General features: G+C 34.2%; 1 protein-coding gene across 9 annotated transcripts; it reads left to right on the top strand.

Moving 5' to 3' along the window:
• Positions 1–811: 811 nt before the first annotated feature.
• LOC111714504 (hepatocyte nuclear factor 6) lies at positions 812–16,032 on the top strand. 9 transcript variants are annotated; one of them, XM_023489632.1, is made up of 7 exons: positions 815–2,754; positions 3,119–3,157; positions 8,622–8,663; positions 9,197–9,287; positions 9,901–9,915; positions 11,214–11,344; positions 14,387–14,471. In XM_023489632.1, the coding sequence occupies exons 1-6, from the start codon at positions 1,242–1,244 to the stop codon at positions 11,341–11,343; spliced, it is 1,830 nt and encodes a 609-aa protein (XP_023345400.1). In that variant the 5' UTR covers positions 815–1,241; the 3' UTR covers position 11,344; positions 14,387–14,471. The 9 variants fall into 9 exon arrangements, with proteins under 9 accessions (XP_023345394.1, XP_023345396.1, XP_023345395.1 ...); XM_023489631.1 differs by lacking the exon at positions 14,387–14,471 and adding an exon at positions 13,850–13,934; XM_023489626.1 differs by lacking the exon at positions 9,197–9,287 and having other exon boundaries at positions 812–2,754; positions 13,850–14,476.
• Positions 16,033–16,280: the final 248 nt, after the last annotated feature.

Raw genomic sequence — 16,280 nt, 5'->3', positions numbered from 1 at the left:
GAAAGTTTCAATTTCTATATTTTCTTTGTTTTCACGTTTTTCATATATTATGACGAACATGACGCCATTGCATGTCCTTAATTTTTTTCCTTTATCTCATAAGTTTTCTCACATGATCAATTCACAACGGTACCCTTAAAAACTTTGTCAGATCAAGAAAAATGAGATATTCATGATTTATCTTTAAAAAGATGGTTGTGTTATTTTCAAATAAGGAATCTCTTTTAAAGTGAATTTCGGATTTCTTGTTACAGAAACAATGAACAAAAGTTGTAAGAATTAAACACTGTTTAAATTAGAAAATCGACGATATCTTCCAAATTATTGATCGTAGAAAGGTTTAAAGGGTAAATCGAGGAATGGAAGTTTACCTATACAGTCCCTTTAAGATTCCTACTTTTACAATTATCATTCCATCAACGCTTCATTCCTTACGACTAAAATATTTTTGTGGTAAAAGTCCAAAGAGGAAACGGGGGGGGGCAACTGGCAAAACCTTTTACTCTTGTTGTTACCATAGATAAATTATAAATTACATTATCATGTACGGATGAATTCTTTTATTTTATACATGTACAACATCAATAAAAGCGTACATACACAGCGTGGAATTGTGAATCAGGCTGAGAAAATACGCAAAATCTGCGTAAACCAGAAATAGGAAAATCGAAGGGAGCCTCCTAAAATCAATGCTTGACTCTCTCTCTACTCGCGGGGGGCTCTTGGCATCGATTAACCGGCATCATGTACTCAACAACCCCCTCTACACCATCTCCTTGTACAACAAGGGGTGGACAGGGGTGGGTAGGGTTAAATAAGGGTGTGTGAGTTGTTTAACACCCCCTAGAGTGTCGAGGCTGGTTTATACCTGCTTTCCAACAAACCTCGAGGAGGCTGGTAGGTTCGGGAGGCAGCCATAACAGTAGAAAATTCCTCAGAAACCGTAAGCTGAAGAAAATCTACGAAATCTACGGTGTACACTGTACACTCCACAAAGGTGTACATACGATCTAAAGAAGTAACACTTGAGTGTCAAGAGTGTTTTTGCTTGAAACAGGTGTAGTTTACACCTCTAGTTTGGCAGGAGACAACAAGATAGACATTGATAAACGTGTTGTAAAAAAACATGGCGGAAGAAAAGTATAAAAGTGATTTTTAACAGTGAACCAAGTGACTAAAAGTGATTCCATTACAAACTATAGTGATTTGGTCAAAGCTTGGACCGTGAGGGGTGGCCCATTATGGATCAGGGGGGCCCAGGGGACGAGGGCCAGGCTCAAAATTTAGAAAATGATGAAGAAATTCTAACAGCTGTAGAAATCGATAATTGTGTCTCAACAGAGAATGCGCAAAATTTAACACCAGCTGCGCATGCGCAGGATTTACAAGCTGTCATAGCGGCAGCTGGGGAAATTCGAGGGGGAGGAGGGGGGGAAATCCAGCGGCGTGTAGTGGTTGTGGGTAATATTGCGCACCTGGTCGAGCTATCGGCGGCGGGGATTGAACCGGTGGAACCGACGGATATCCCGGACACAATTCAACCATCAGAAGACTACGACCCAAGGGTCAAGCAAGAGCTACTTCCGCACAGTGTAGTCGAACTTCAACAAACTGACTCTGAACAAGTTATTGACCCATCGCCCACGCCGCCGATTGACGAAGAGCCTGCCGGCCAACCTGGACCACTAGACGACGAATCCGCCGAAAATTCTGAGACCATGATTGACACATCAGATTTTCGAATGTCGGAGCCGACCTACCAAACGTTATCCTCTGTTAATGGAAGAATGACACCTCCTGGTTATCTCAGTACTCCACAGGGGCACCACTACGCCACCCTTACCCCCCTCCAGCCTATGACACCCCTGCCTCCCATTTCTTCCCTCCAGATGGGGGAGAAGTTTGGATATCCTGTTTCCTCCCCCAATGTCTCTGGAACCTTCACAGTTATGCAGAACAACTCCCTCGCCCAGATATCCCTCTCCTCCCCCTACAGCTACGACAGTAAGCTGGTCAGCATGGGAATGTCCCCTCCCCACTACTCCCAGAATAACCATATGATTCATCACATGTCCCAGCACTCCCCCACCCTCTCCCCTCAACCCTACTCCCAAAATGGACTCCACTCCCCTCATAAACCAATCTCCCCAAACCCTTATGATTACAGAAGCAATCTTGACCCTCAGTCCCCTCATGATTTGTCCCCAAACTCTGGAGACAATGAGAGGTCCCCGACCTCTGACGTGAACACAACCTACTCCTCCTCCATCTACACCACCACCCCTTTAACCTCCACCAACAACCCCAGCCTCAACGGCATGGCCTCCATCTCCCCTCACACCATCTCCCCTCACCCTTCTCCATCTTTACACCACAGAGACCTTTCTCCACCTTCCCCTCAATCCCTTCCCCACCCTTCCCCCATCCTTCCTCCCACAACCATCCTTCACCACAGCCTTCCACAACATCAATCCATGAAATCCCCCAACTCTACCACATCATCCTCTGGAGAAATTGAAGAAATCAACACCAAAGAATTGGCGCAGAGAATATCAGCTGAATTAAAACGTTATTCAATCCCTCAAGCTATATTTGCCCAAAGAGTCCTGTGTAGGTCCCAGGGAACCCTATCCGATCTATTGAGGAACCCCAAGCCATGGTCCAAGCTAAAATCAGGCAGAGAAACATTTAGACGAATGTTTAAATGGCTTCAAGAGCCTGAGTTTCAAAGGATGAGTGCTCTTCGTCTTGCTGGTGAGTAATCTATATGATTATAAAATGACAAAACTTTCCAATAGACTAGATGCATAAAATGTTAATATTAAGGAAAATTGGACAACAACCTGACCAAACAAAAGACATAATTTTTCTTTATTTTTTACTTTATTTTTTTATTTTTATGCAAATTAAATGATAATTTAAACTTTTGTTTTTCGACTTAATGATATTTAAATATTTTCATTTTCTTAATCCTATTTAGTTTACATTATTCAGTTTTCATTATTTTTATGTTGATTTGTTAATCCACCCCTTACCACCGTCCCTGAATGTAATGCCAAGAAAATTACAAAAATTAGCGGTTTTGATTTTTAAAAATAAATAAATTTCCAATGTTTAGTTTCGCTGTCCGAGTCCTCCCTACAGGGCGGCAATAAAAGTAAGTTTTTTTTAGTTTTTTTAGTTTTTTAGTTTTTTTTCTTTTCATTTTTTTCATTAAATTTTTGGACTTTGACAATGACAATTTTTAACGAGTTTTTAAGAAAGGAAAACGTTGTTTATTTTCTATTTAAGACCCCCTGCTTTCGCGGGCTTTGACAGTGAACATAATGTTGTATATGAAAATGAAAAAATTGTTGAAAATCCACGAAAATATGTTTTTATTCCCACGCCGTTAAGCTTTTATTCATGGCAAGCAACTTGAACAATTGAATTTTATAAAATTCGGTGAACATAAAGAATCCGAATTAAAACTGAAATGAGAAAGCAAACGCGCGTTCAGATAATATTAGCGTTGCGTGCAAGCACTCAAGGGGAACGCGTGCCCCCCCTCCCTCGGCGCACTTGTATAGGGTTAAATTAACATAAAACACAGATGCATATGGTGGGACATATGTTCATCTCCCCACCCCCCAACCAAGCCCCTATATAAAGCCAAGCATCAATTTTAATTAAGATTCGCAGATGTATACAGTATATACTGTAAATCATATACAAACTCTTAGAATACATTTTGTCTCTTTGTTCTTTTCACCATTTTTTAAAACTCCATTTTGCTTTATACGATTTATTTTTCAAAATAGCAATTTGTATTCTGGCAAAATCATTTATAAGTTCGTTTATAGTTCTGCGTTTTTTTAAATATCCTTATTTTCTGTAAATCAAATATATCTAAACCAACTTTTAACTACTTTGTCTCAATGTCTTCTTTTCTGTCTTTCTTATTTTTTCCTTTTCTTATCCTAATAATTTAAGTGTAGCAATATTTTTGGGCTACTATACTTTACTACTTTTAAAAACATTTTTTTTCTTTAATTTTGTTTCAAAAAAAATATTCTCATGGAACCTAACTGAAACAGTGGGGAATACGCTTACATCACATATGTTCATGCGGCGAATAAGGGGGGGGGGAGGGGTGCTTTCAAAGGGTACCTAGGAGGGGGGAGATATGGCAGGTGCATTGCCCCCCCCCCCTCGATTCCGTTATCAGTTTGGTCCATGGGATTCATTTGCCGACGCACAAACACGCGAAATACGAACGCACAAATACGAATAAAAGAAAAGGGGGGAGGAGAATAAAGGGAGGATGGTGGGGGGGGGGGTAGAATAAAGGAAGGGGGGAGGAATAAAGTAAGGGAGAGGGGGATTATTAAATGAAAATATAAAAATTGTTTTTATATATGGCATGTATCTCAAAATGGTAGTTTCTTAATATCACAAATTATATATAGATAGACATGACGGACAAATAGACAGCTAGTGGTTTAATAGTCTAATGGAAGATAGCTAGATTGAGAGGCATAATGGAAGATAGATAGAAAGATATATAGATAGATAGACATGATGAACATGATGGAAGATAGATGGATAGAACCAAACTAAAGTAACTTATACTAATTGTAAACTGATATAAGTTAAGAAGACTATTCAAACTAAACAACAATAATACTGTGATTAACTGAAATTGACCCTCGTTAAATTAGAATTGTTTGTTCAGATTATTTTTATAGAAATATTTGGCGGATTTTCTGTCCGCGGTGATTGTGTAAAGTTTCCCCGTGTTTCAAACTCCGGAGAACCGCGGGAAAGTTTACCGCGGGAAATCCGGGAAAAGTAGGAAATTCTTGTTTTTCTATCCAGGGTTTAAACTTTAATCCTCGGTTTAAAGTTAGCAGATTATACATAAGCTTTAGTTACCTCGCAAAGCACTTCCTGCCCCCCCCCCCCCCCCCCCCCCCCAACCTTTACTTCATTACTCTTTCAAAATCTCAAATTGGTCAAAATCCTCAACGCAAATTAATCTTTCCTGTTTTCAAACTTTCATGGATTTCAACTTGAAGTTTCAGGGATTTGTGGAAACAATTTCAAAGCTTATCCGCCCTTGTCTATCCAGTATCCATTACCCCTATATATAGTTTTCATTTTTTGTATCTCTAACATTGTTAAAAGACAAAATATTCAAGATTTGAGTGCAAAGGAATATTCCCGAACAGTTTAGCGCGCCATTAGTGTCAAACACCAAGAGGGAAGAAGATAAAACCAAACCAAACTGGGAGACTGGGTGACGTGTCAACTTTATGATATAACATTTCCGATGCGAAGCTCTAGATTGAATGTCGAGGGGTTTATTGCAAAGCAATTCTGTACTTTTATTAATGTTCAAAATAAAATGTTTTTGTGTGATGCCATTAAAACCGGATAGGGGACTTGACATTTCATGTTCGATTTCTCTTTCTTTAAAGATTCTAATTAAGATTCCCTTTTTATTCTTATCCCAGCCCTTTTACCGATTTTAGATATATTTCCTAATTTGCCGCATTTACAAGATCTTGGCGGGGTTTCTCCTCCGGATTTGGCGGGCTTTTTCTTGGAGATTTTTACCAAATGTTGATTTTTTTGTTCAAATTTTGAGAGTAAAAGAGTACAAAATTTGACATGGGGATGCACAATTTTGATTTATTACAAATAGATGCATCTCTGCTGTGCGAAAATGTAATGTATGCAATTATTGAAAACCTATATTTTGCATATAACAAATTATTACACATATTCCATGGAATTCGCAATATACGCCTTTTTTTGCGAATCATCTAAACTTTTTCCAATTAACTTTTTTAATCATCAAATTGAAAATTACCATCTTAAGAGGAGACGGGGGGGAGGAGGGGGAAGAGTCGAGAGGGAAATGGGGGGAAGGGGAATTCATTAAATTTAGATTAGCCTAAATTTGAATATCGATTTAACGTTTTTGGCGAAATCTGGGGATTCTGAGTTTCCCTAAATATGAAATTATTTTGACCAGCTGGATGGGGGGGGGGGGGGGGGGGGGGAGGGGTTGACTTCTTTATAATATATGCATTAAAGCTTGATATAAAAGGCTTATTATTAATTTTGTATTGTTTAAAAAAACAAAGAAGGCGTTTCAAACAGCTTGATTATTATTATTGTTAATATTTTGTTAGTTTCACATTATTAACCTAAAACTAAATCCATTTAAAATTCAGAAATGAACTAAAAACATATTTTTTAAATTAGACAATACTTTCATTTTTAAATCGATTTATTTAAACTATAGAAATGTAATTTAGAAAGTTAAGCTTAATGTTTGCTGATAAGTCGGTCGTTCTTGGAATAAGTGTTTAGCAAGGGAGTTGTCTTTTTAAGCCATTCTTATCATAATTTCGCCACCCCTTTCATGAAAGTACTGTCTACATTTATTTTATAATTTTGCGCCAGAACAGGCGATATAATTGTTTTCTTTACCCTGTTGAAATTTGAAACCAAGTTTCTGGCTTTTTTCTTTTACATTTATGTAAAATTATGTGATTATGTAAAATTAATTACGTAAACATAATGTAAAATTACCTTAAACAAATATTTACGTTTTTATGACCAAAATGGGGTATTTTAAAGCCTCGAAGTAACATTGAGTTGCTTTTTTTAACCCAAACCCCCTAGCTCTATTAACTTTGTAAGTCCCCAAAAAATGAATCTCATATGACCTTTGGAAATTGGAAAAGAGTAATTCGAGTCCCCACTTTCTCCCTGAAATTGATCTGTAAGTAACAAGTGTAAATCCATACATTGATTGCATCCTCAGAAAAATCTATAAATTGATTTGATTTTGAGAAATCCATACATCGACTGCAGCCTGAGAAAACGAGACAACATATTAAAAATCTATTAATCGACTGCATAAAATCTATTCATCGACTGCATAAAATCTATTCATCGACTGCATAAAATCTATTCATCGACTGCATAAAATCTATTCATCGACTGCATAAAATCTATTCATCGACTGCATAAAATCTATTCATCGCTTTTTTTAACAGAAAATCCGCAAAACTAAATACAATAATTGCATAAGTGAACTGCAGAAAATCTACGAGACAAAATATTAAAAACCTATAAAACACAACAATTGGTTCAAGGTTGTTCACCGACCCAATATATGGATTGTAGATAAACCTATATAGTATATATATCCGATATATTTTCGTCATTTTAACCGATTTCCTATATACTTCCCCAACCCCCCTTCTTTTGCGTACACTAGCTTGCTTACAGTACGTTCTATGAAAATTCTAATATTTTAGATTTTGAAATTGTTGAATTTAAATTTATAGGGGTCAGAGCATTGAAGGACCATTCGATTGTTTGGTCCGAAATTTGACGTTTCAATCAAAACTTGGGAAAATTTGAAAATGTTTAAATATTTCAATTCATTTTCATAAATTGCATCTTTATCCTTCAAACATTTTATATTGAAACGCTGCAATTTATGTAGTTTAAAAATATAAGCTCCATGTTTTGTATCAAGCCCCTGCCCTTCTGGCTTTATTGCTTGGCGGTATAAATAGTGGTCCAGGCTTGACATCTTTGGAAAACTGAATAAAAATAATATTTAATAGAACTTTATTTAAAAATATTAAATTAAAGATTTTTAAAGTATCAAATATAATCTGGCGCAGATGGTGTATGTGTGTAGGCAGACTTTGTAGGTCTTTACACAGTTTTACGTTTCCTTCCGACATACTTTTTTAACAACGAAGCCATAAGATTTGTCAGGTTTTGCTTTGCAGGATGGAGGGGAGGGGAAGCAGGTTTTCTTGAAAACTTTGTTACCTTTTGTTACCCAATGTGCTCCCCCTTTGGTCTCTAAACTGTTATAAAGATCAAACGTAGTTTGAATATTAAAATAAAATTCAATTTTCTAAAACAATATTCAGGAAAATTTTATTTTTATTCAATCTTGAATACACTTTGTTGAATGGAAACGTGTTTAGAGAATCAATTTTGAAATGTAGATTTGATCTGGGTGACATCTAGCGGTGACAGATAGAATTAAAAAGGAAACCGAGCTGACAACTCTAGACAACTAGACGACACAATCTTTGAACAGACAAACAATTATTGTACAGACACAATAATGGAGAGTCAAAAAACGCGAGAAAGAAAATTTTGCCGCAAACATCAGTTCTGCCGCTTAATCCAATTATTTGTTTAATTCATTATAGGATTCTTTATTTATCTTGTTAAATCTTTTTGCGCAACCATTCTATCTTTCTTTCTAACTATTTACATATATTTATCTATCTATTTAACTTTCTATCCTTTATATCTTTATTCTAAATTAATAAGTATGTTTTATTAAAAGCTAAGCCGAAAAGTAATTATCCATGTATATAGAATATTGGGAAAAAATAAGACTATTATTATTCCATGATAATACTATAATAATAATGATAATAATGATAATAATAACAATAATTATCGAGCAGTTTAAAATAGTTTGTTGATCAGGCATTATAGAGCTGTCAATTAGCAATACATACAACCCTCCCCCTCTTGTAGAAATAGAACTAGTATTTTAAAAAATAATAATTTATTTTTATTTTCAGTTATGCAACAATCGGCGGCAGAGAAAGATCGTGGTCGTTCAGGTAAATTTTTACAATATTTTAAAACATTTTTAAACATTTGGAACATTTTTTTACTGACGAAGTTTATTGGTTACTTGATACAATTAACACAAATATATACCTCAGAAAGTTTACGATAAATGATACAGGGTTGTTCATCAAGCATAGAATTTAAATAGTTTTAAGAATATAATTTTATTTTGATACTATAACATTTTTTAACATCTCAGTTATTATGATTTAGTTGTTTGTTTATGTTTACATTTTTGTTAAACATGATGCATGCTTTGTAACTCTTCTAGCTTCAGGAGATAAAAATTTTGAAGCTATAAGGGGTACATCAGATATTTTCTTCATTTCTTCTTTTCTTTCTTTCTTTTCATAATTTTCAGAACAGTGACACCGTCCAGACATTTTTTGTTACCAATTGTTTTATTTTATTTTAAATTTTTGTTTATTTTAAAACACAAACTTTATTTTTTTTATTTTGACAATTTTTTTTCGACAAAAATCAATTTTAAATAAAAGGTAACAAAATTGTTTGCTCCCCTTAGGTGAGTCACATGTAAATCATGCTTCCTCTAACCAAGGAAAAAATCGGAGAAAATCTCCGTACACCTCCTGCCATTCATTTTCTTCTCATTGGTAAGTACGGGTGGGGGTGACAAATCCACGGAAATTCGAGATAGTGTAAACTGTACATTGAAAATGTGTACAGTTTACGGGGGAAAACTTGAGAGTTTAAAATCCGCCAAACTTGTTTTCTGCAGTTTTCAGTCCTTTTCTTGTGTTTTCAAGGACAGAGAAAAACGATTTGTCACTCCCGCTTCTCTTCACTTTCCTTTCCTTTGCTTTCACTTCTGTTTTTCTGTCTAGAATTTACGGTTATTAATATTTTCATGAAAATAATAAAAGTTGTTTTTACAAAATTTCTGAATTTGTTTTGAAACAAGACAAGTTTGCAAGAAATATGTAGCAAATCGATGGGATTAAAAGAAAATTCTATTGTCTGCCATTTTTGGGAGTGGGGGGGGGATCTGATTATAACGGGTGCTCATGGTAAATATTCTTAAAAGTAATAGGGGGCGGGGATGATCATTTATGATTTGAAATTTTACATTTTATTCATCTCAAATTATCCAATTCAAACGTTTAGATTCAAATTATTTTTTTGAAGATTCAGCAAANATTCATTCTAAAAAATTTAAATTTTAAACTTAAATTATATTATTAATGTTTTTTTCTCCCTGAATTTTAGGTTTACTCACGAACTGTAAGTATTTAAGGGCTAAAATAAACACCAATTGACCAGAGGCCGTCTAAAAATGTTTTTTGTAAATCAAACAAAAAAGTACAGGGGACACAGAAAAAAGTACTTTTTCAAACATAAAAAATGAATAAACAGTGCAAAAAAAACGATCAATTTTATGATTGTTTGGGAATTTTTTATCGATATTGTAATTCTAAATCGGGTTAAAAAAGTATATTACATTTCAAAAAAACTCAATACCTGTTTAAAGCTTTAAAAATATTTCAAATCTCACTTATGCATCTCTCTTTTATTGTTTCTACCAATTTTACTTTTATGTTTTACGTTTAAAATTTAGTGTAAATTATTTTTAGTTGAGACCCCTTTCTACACCCTTAATAAATATTTGTTTTTTTTTACCTCACGCTGTCTTAGAAACAGAAAACGCCCTTTTTTAATATATTCAAAATGTTATTTAAAACTTTTACAAAATTGAAATGCATAAAAGAAATATTTGTCTTAAAGTAGTATTTTTGTATAAATTGTAGTTAGAATACTTATTTATTTTTATTTTGTTAGTGTTGAAAGATATTATTAATTCTCAAGCCACTTTTTTCATTCTCTCATCTTTCCCCCTTATTTCCCCACATCATTATACCCCACTTTAGATCCCCATCATACGTACAATTCCCACCCACAATTCTCAATCTTCGAAAACGCGCAATTTGTAAAATTGTCAACGAAGAAATCCTCCAATTTTGCGGGAAAGGAAATTCACAATTCATGGTTCTTTTTCTTATTGAATGACGCTCATATTTACCTTTCTCTTGTTCAAACGCTTTTCATCCTATTCTTGCATGATATTTCATAGTTTCATGTCTATTTTGTTATAAATTGTTAGACTGTTTCTTTCATTACTTTTCTCCTATTCCCCTCCTCTCTCATTTGCCCCTGTTAGTATGAGTAATGAGAGGGTTAGAATTGCTCATCTTTAGTAATCATTGTTCTCTCACCCCTCCCCCTCACCCCCTTTACCACTCGATATTTTCTTCATGTTTCCTTCAACCAATCACTCTAAATATTAATTTTATATTTCATTACCAACCTTTCTTAGCATGCTAAAAATATTCTTTTTGTTTATAATATTCCAAATATGTAGAGTTAGAAATTGATTAACTGGAACCTTGTTTGAAATTTGATATTCTCATGTTTTTCATCTTCTTTAACTAATCCTGTAAAATTGCAAAAGGTGGAAAACTGGAGGATTTCAACATTTCCGAAAAATGTTCCCGCCAATTTTATCAAACCGCCATTTTTTTCAGCGTGCAAGAGGAAAGACGTTATGGAGCTGGTAGACACCACGCACTCGCCGGCCCAGGGGGGGCAGGCATCCAAGAAGCCCCGCTTGGTTTTTACGGATCTCCAACGCCGTACCCTACAGGCTATTTTTAAGGTACAAATTGTTCATTCACTTTTAATCAGCCAAACTTTCTTTTTCGTGATACTTGAAAAAAATTTTAATATGAAATTCAAAAACGTCAAAAATCATAAAGTTTCTAAGCCTATCCGCAAGTAGAGATTATCCGGATTTAAAAATACTTACATTTTCAGGATTAAAATTTTAAGTTAAAAAATATTTAAGAATTTATATTCGTGTGTATAAAAAATGAGAAAACTTAGGAATGTAGAACAAAGATTATTAAAATTCCTAATTAGAAATGTATTGTCAAATAAATGAAAAAATTTCCTAATTTTTGTCCTAAAAATGGATTTTTTGGTAAAAAGAAATAATTTACAACGTATATATGAACGTACTAAAATGCTTCTTTCTAAAAATTGAAATACAATTTGTGTGCACTCAAGCAAGGCTTATGTTGTGTTATAAATATTTAATGCAAGAAACATTATAAAAATGTTTAACAATCTGTTAAAAGTGTTAAGAGTAGCTGATTATATTATGTTCTAATGCTCAAACATATTGTTAAATATTTTGAAAATGATTCAGATCATTACCTAATAATAACACAATATTAGTTTAATTTAAATACTGTGTCTCAGGGGCACTTTATAAAGCACAACTTCTGCACTTTATCTGGGTGGACATATAATCATGTACTGTTGTTATAAACTTGAAAAGTTATGCACCTATATCAACAGTACTGTACAGGGTAACCCAAAAAGGATGAAACTTGAACCAGAAAGTTGAATTTGATGTTCTGCCCTGAAATTCTGAAATTCTGAAATTCTGCACAATCGTCGCCAAAGTTTCATTCTTTGTGGGTAACTCTGTATTCCGTTTGTAAACATGCACTTGTGCACTTATGTATTAATGTTATTGTACCAGCACTTTGCACTGTTAGAAGAACTTCTCACGTTTTATTCGAAATATTCAACTTACGTTTCGTAATTGTGAACGGCTTTTTCGAAATTACCAACAGAATGTGAAAGCTTTAATGATTAGGGAGCTAGATATCTCTTACAATCTGTTTATAATTTCGATGAAATTTTCGTTATTTCTAAATGGTTTCGGTAGTTTGATATTTCTAATAAAATGTTAGGTTTTTATAACAATGTGAACTATAGTCAACACCTTTCTTTCGCTCTTCCTTTCGTGTGGCACTCTTCCTTTCTAGTGGCACTCTTCCTTTCTAGTGGCAATCTTTCTCTTCTACTGGCCCTGTGACCTTTCTTTAGGGCCAAACCTTTCTTTTTGGCCCCACCTTTCAAGAAACGGGTTGAGACCTTTCCTTCTTCACAGGCACATTCCAAAGTCAAGCAAAGGAGAAAAAAATGTTTTTATTTTTATTTATTTTCCTGATTTTTCTTATTTCACTTTTCTTTTCTTTCTCGTTGAAATTGTATTTTGTGATTTTTTTATTAAAAAGAACTTTCATAATTCAAACAAAAAAATACAATTTCAACTTTTTTCACATTATGTTATTTACTGAACCAACCTTACATTATTTGACAGAACTTTTTATTTTAATATTTGAAAATTATTTTATGATTATTTTTTAATCATCAAAAAAAGACTTAACATATACGAAGACATCTGGATCGACTGTAGTAAAAAAAACGTGGAATGATTTTTGTATTTTTTTATTCATACAATGAAGACGACTTTTTTATTTAAGTTTTGATTATTAAAAAGCTTTTTAAGAACTAGGCTTTTTGGACGCTTCGCGCCCATTTTCTATTTCAACTTTTGTTTTCTATTTCAACTGTGAGCATCTTCTCTTTGTACAGTATAAAACAAAAACAAAAATTTTGATCATTCATAAACCTTCCCTGGGGTCCCACACAAAATTTGGGCCCGATCGGTTCCGCCGTTTTGACGTTTATTGGATACAAACAAACAGACAGACAAGCTAAATTTATATATAGATTACAATTTTACAAGTAATCTTTTTTGATTGACAGTTTCTCATGACTTCTATGTTTAACAGTTTGATATAAATCAAAATTGAAATCGAAATAATTCTTCATTGTATTGATATAATCGCCTACCACTGCATGTATATATGAAATTTCCCTAAAGATCTTCAAAGAAACGTACACTTTCCTTAAATTTAGATTTTCTAACCTCTATATCTGGAAGCAAAGATATAAAGATTAGAAAATTACAGTTTGTGCTAAGTTTTCACTTTCTTTGTTATAAATGTCACATTTTAAAACTTTTTCTTTAGAAATAAATTAGTCTCTAATTTCACAATATAAAGAAGACGACAATCATTCCATAGTTTTTTGGTTACCACTGTACATTGTACTCAAACCATTGTTTTGTTTCACTAATCACCACTGACAATGCTTACAAGGTTATCATTTAGTTTATTTTCAACTTTTTTTTGTTTTGATTTTTTAATAAAAACTTGGAAGCATTGCTGCACCATGCACTGGGATTTTGTGTTGATTAAACATTATCAAACCTCGATTCTCAACTCGGATTTATTCCTTTTAGGAGACCAAGCGACCTTCCAAGGAAATGCAGGTCACCATTGCCCGCCAGCTGGGACTTGAACCAACCACCGTTGGAAACTTCTTCATGAATGCCCGCCGTCGATCCCATGACAAGTGGAGGGAAGGACCTGATGGAGACGACTCCGACCTTGACTGTTCTGATGGTAATATCAAGTATGAGGTGTATGACTGTGGAGATGGTATGGATTATGATGACACATATGACCCTGCAATGACCAGCCTTCAGGATGGGTCAGCTTACCACGGGATGACCTCTATCCCAGCACCTGTGCACAATCCGCACAATCAGCTACAAAGCTATCCTTCTTCATGTGCCTAGGCCTTGAGATGTATGCCTTTGTTGGTTTATTGTGTGCCTAAAAGTTAACCTTCATCTGGGTGTGCCTGAAAGGGTTGAATTTATATGTGCCTGAAAGGTATCTTCTCTCTGTTTGTGCCTAAGAAAGGTGTTTGACTATAAGAGGGTAAGCCTGGTAAATCCAATCCGTCCTACCTAAAATTCCTCAATTTATTTTAGGAAACCAAAAGGCCCTCAAAAGAAATGCAGATTACTATTGCTCGCCAGCTTGGTCTTGACTCAAGTACTGTCTCAAACTTTTTCATGAATGCCCGCCGACGATCAATCGACAAATGGCGGGAAGACGCACCAAATCAAACTATTTCATTAACCTCCGGCGGTATAAATCGAACTATCTTTGTGACCTCCAGCGGTACTCCAGCAACGGTTCTAACCGGTACTCCGGCCACAATCCTTCAGCAGCTCAGTCAATCCGACCTTTCTCCATCCATAGCTGGTCAACTTGATTTATGACAGGGGGACGGTGTGGGGGCTTCCACTGCCTCCCACACCGTCTATATCATTCCCAGGGACCGACTTGTCGCCGCAGGCGGAACCTTAACCCTGTCCACCCCGTCCGGTACACATCACCTCACCATTGATGAGGATGAACTCCTTGATGGTGATGTTATGGATGATGATGATGATGAAATTTTGGAAACTGAAGAGGTGCTTGATGATGATGATTGTCTGGACCGATCTCCAGATTAAATCCCAGGAGCTAGACCCCTCTCTCCCTCTGTACACTATATATACAAAAGTAACCTAGTCACAAATACCAAAAACTCATGCGTTAAAACTCGAACATATTTCACGAACAGAAAGTGAAGAATTTGGAATAAAAATCCTGAATTTTAGTCAGAAACCTGAAACCAAAAAAAATCTAGTTTAAACCCTACCAAATGCTAAATATGTAACTATAAAAATGTAAAAAATATTGCCAAACAACATAATTTAGTCATCCCTTTTGGTCAGACAGAAAACATTATCTCTGTCGTAACTTTTTTAGTCTTATAATTATATATAGTCATTTTGGGAACCTATGTGCACTCTTCTTTAGTTATAATAATTCTGTGATAAAATTGAATTTGTGCATTTTATAATTTTTTCTTTCATACTTTTCTTTTTTCTCCAACCTTTATACATTCCGATATATTCATTTCCAATTAGAATGAAAATGAATTTTTGCACATTTTTAGGTTATAAGATTTTTTGAATGTTTCACTTATCAGAGAAATGTTATTATTATTATTATTATCATTCTTATAAACTAGTCATTTTAACAGTTTTTAGTCACTTGTCGGCCGTTAGAAAAGTCACACAAAAACAATGTGACCGATTTTGAGATCTCATCGTTTTTTGTCGTAACCATGTATTTTTTGTCTAAACTAAACCAAACCAAAAAAAACCGATTTGCAATAAAAGCCTATTTTTCGTAAAGTTAGACTCATCATGCCTTATTATAAAATCATATTTAGGATAATTCTTGTTCTCACTGTAATGTGTATATATATAAACATATATATACAAAACATCTATCTATCTATGTTACTTTTTCCAGTGTATAAAATATCCCGTGTGGAGATTAATTTGGTCCAAAAAAATCTGCAAAGCAAATAGTTGTAAAAAGTCACATATCAAGCATTCAACATTTTGGGGGATTTTTTTACCTTTTTATTCTAGATTTTTAAATTTCCGTTGATTTTGTCAAAACCATGTAAAGCATAACAACACTGAAAATGTAGCATAACTTGTTATAAATATGAATATATTTGTTCAAAATAATTGGTGAATTATGATTCAATTGCAAATAAATGTAATAAATATCAAAAAAAAAAATTTAATCAGGTAGAGATGAATAGTTTGTTAGTTATTTTTTAAACTTTTTTTTATGTTGTTAGAGACCCAACAATATTCTCAAGTAGAGTTTAACAATATTTCCAAGTTGCGTTCTTTTTAGTCTTAGTCTTTGCCACAAACTCACATTTTATAATACCTATATCTTTATAACCTGATGGTGTAAATATCTAATATTTCAAACTCAGATTATTTGATCTAACAGAATTCATAGTTT

Source organism: Eurytemora carolleeae, unplaced genomic scaffold, assembly GCF_000591075.1.
Source record: "Eurytemora carolleeae unplaced genomic scaffold, Eaff_2.0 scaffold1575, whole genome shotgun sequence".
Classification (NCBI taxonomy): Eukaryota; Metazoa; Arthropoda; class Copepoda; order Calanoida; family Temoridae; genus Eurytemora; species Eurytemora carolleeae.
Note: the sequence above shows the minus strand (reverse complement) of the source record. Positions and strands in the feature narration are given on the sequence as shown.

Bases quoted from the DNA above. Each gene is read 5' to 3' on its own strand.
- LOC111714504 (XM_023489626.1), top strand. From the start codon at position 1,242: ATGGATCAGGGGGGCCCAGGGGACGAGGGCCAGGCTCAAAATTTAGAA. The intron at 2,755-3,118 runs GTGAGTAATCTA...TCCAATGTTTAG, and splicing joins GAGTGCTCTTCGTCTTGCTG to TTTCGCTGTCCGAGTCCTCC. The intron at 11,345-13,849 runs GTACAAATTGTT...TATTCCTTTTAG, and splicing joins CCCTACAGGCTATTTTTAAG to GAGACCAAGCGACCTTCCAA.